Source organism: Rhea americana, unplaced genomic scaffold (assembly GCF_003343005.1).
Source record: "Rhea americana isolate MKP2758 unplaced genomic scaffold, rheAme1 scaffold_954, whole genome shotgun sequence".
Classification (NCBI taxonomy): Eukaryota; Metazoa; Chordata; class Aves; order Rheiformes; family Rheidae; genus Rhea; species Rhea americana.
Window position 1 is genome coordinate 8,093 of NW_028187149.1, and position 1,726 is coordinate 9,818.

Below are 1,726 nucleotides of genomic sequence, written 5' to 3' on the forward strand. Positions count from 1 at the left end.
GATGGAGACTCCATGGAGGGGACAGTGGGACTCCGAAGGGACCCCAAATGGAGACCCCCAAGGAGGATGGTCTCTAGGGGACCTCACAGCAGGACCCCAAAGGGACCCTGAGCAGAGATGCCAGGGGAGGTCTGCAAAGGGGCAGCTAGATCCCAAGGGGATCCCAAACGGAGACACTGGGGACCTGAAAGTGAGAGGMCATGGAGGGGACAGTGGGACTCCAAAGGGCCCCAAATGGAGACCCCAAAGTGAGACACAGCAGGACCCCAAAGAGACCCACGTGTAGATCCAGGGGTGACCCCACAGAGGGGCACAGGAGGGGATCCAAGAGGACCCAAACAGAATGGGGGCACCCCAGGGGGACACAGCAGGACCCAATGGGGCCACCCCAGTGGAATGTAACAACACCCCATGGTGAGACCAAGTGGAGACCGTGGTGGGGTCCTTCCACAGAAGGAACAGTGTGGTCCCCATGGGGACACCCCAGTGGGAGCTAATGGACCCACCTAGAGGCCACAGCAGGCCATGGTGGGACCCCATGGGCCTRTCAACACCTTCCCACCATGGAGACCCCAGGGGGCACACCTCAGAGGGACCTAAACGGACCCCATGGGCCTATCAACACCCCCCTCTCCTGGAGACCCCCAGGGAGGGTGCACAGCAGGGCCCCCAGCCCCCCTGGGCCTCCCCCCGGCTCACCAGGATGGTGGTGATGATGAGGGTCTTGTTGGCGAGGCTGTCGGAGGCGTTGATGGCCAGCGTGGTGGCATTCATGGCCAGCGTCCGGTTGGAGTACCACACGCCCACCTGGGGAGGCACATGTGGGGCTGGGGGTCCCCAGGGGGGTCCCCGGGGGTGAGAGGAGGGTGGGGGGGCAGAGGGGTGGAGGTGCTGTGCGGTGGGCGTAACGCAGGGCTGCGCAGAGTGGGGTGCAGAGTGGGGTGCAACCCGGGGCACCGCGGCACAGCGCACGGGGCGCGGCGTGGGGCACAGCGCCGGGTGCAACGCGTGGCGTGGGGCGCGCCGCGGGGCGCGGCGCAGCGTGTGGGGCGCGCCGTGGGGCGCTCACCTCGCGGTGCCCGTGGCGCCCCTTCTCCAGCACGTGCAGGGTGTAGTTCGTGCGCTGGCCCTTGCTGTTGAACTCCACGCGCCCCGTCAGCCCGTCGTACTCTACCTGGCGGGGGGACAGGGGGGGATGTGGGGGGGACACGGGGGGGGCACACATGAGGGGGACATGAGGGCCCCAGGGACAGGGATAAGGGGGACATGGGGGGCACAGGAACACAGGCAGACGGGGTCACGAGAGGACACGGGGTCGGGGGTGACATGAGGACAACGGGGTTATGGGGGGCATGGTGGGGACACCGGGTGACATGAGGACACCGGGGACGGGGATATGGGGCACACAGGGACACCGGGAAGGGACACAGGCTCAGGACCGCCAGGAGCATTGGGGTCCCCTGGGACGTCAGCCCCATCGGGAGGACTTGGGGTCCCCTAGGGAAGTTTTGGGGATCCCTGTGAGCTCCTGAGCAGCTCCAAGGGGGCTTGGGGGGGATTCAGCATCCCCTAAGAAGGTTTGGGGGATCCCCAAGAGAGGTTCGGAGCCCCCCATAGAGGTTGTAGGAACCCCAGGGAGCTCCAGGGCTACTCCAGGGGGTGGGGGTGTTCTGGGACCCCTGGGAGCTCCAGGGAGAATTTGGGGAGGCCCAGGAGATTTTGGGGG

At 66.5% G+C, this 1,726-nt stretch overlaps 1 protein-coding gene across 1 annotated transcript in view; it reads right to left on the reverse strand.

The window, feature by feature from the left end:
* The window catches only part of LOC146584285 (glutamate receptor ionotropic, kainate 5-like), a gene marked incomplete at both ends in the record, with an annotated part of 5,845 nt that extends 4,671 nt beyond the window's left edge, over positions 1–1,174 (reverse strand). Inside the window, 2 exons of the mRNA XM_085325052.1 lie at positions 700–807; positions 1,070–1,174. Coding sequence (XP_085181178.1) covers positions 700–807; positions 1,070–1,174 — 213 coding nt within the window. The remainder of the gene's footprint in view (positions 1–699; positions 808–1,069) is intronic.
* Between the last annotated feature and the right edge of the window lie 552 nt (positions 1,175–1,726).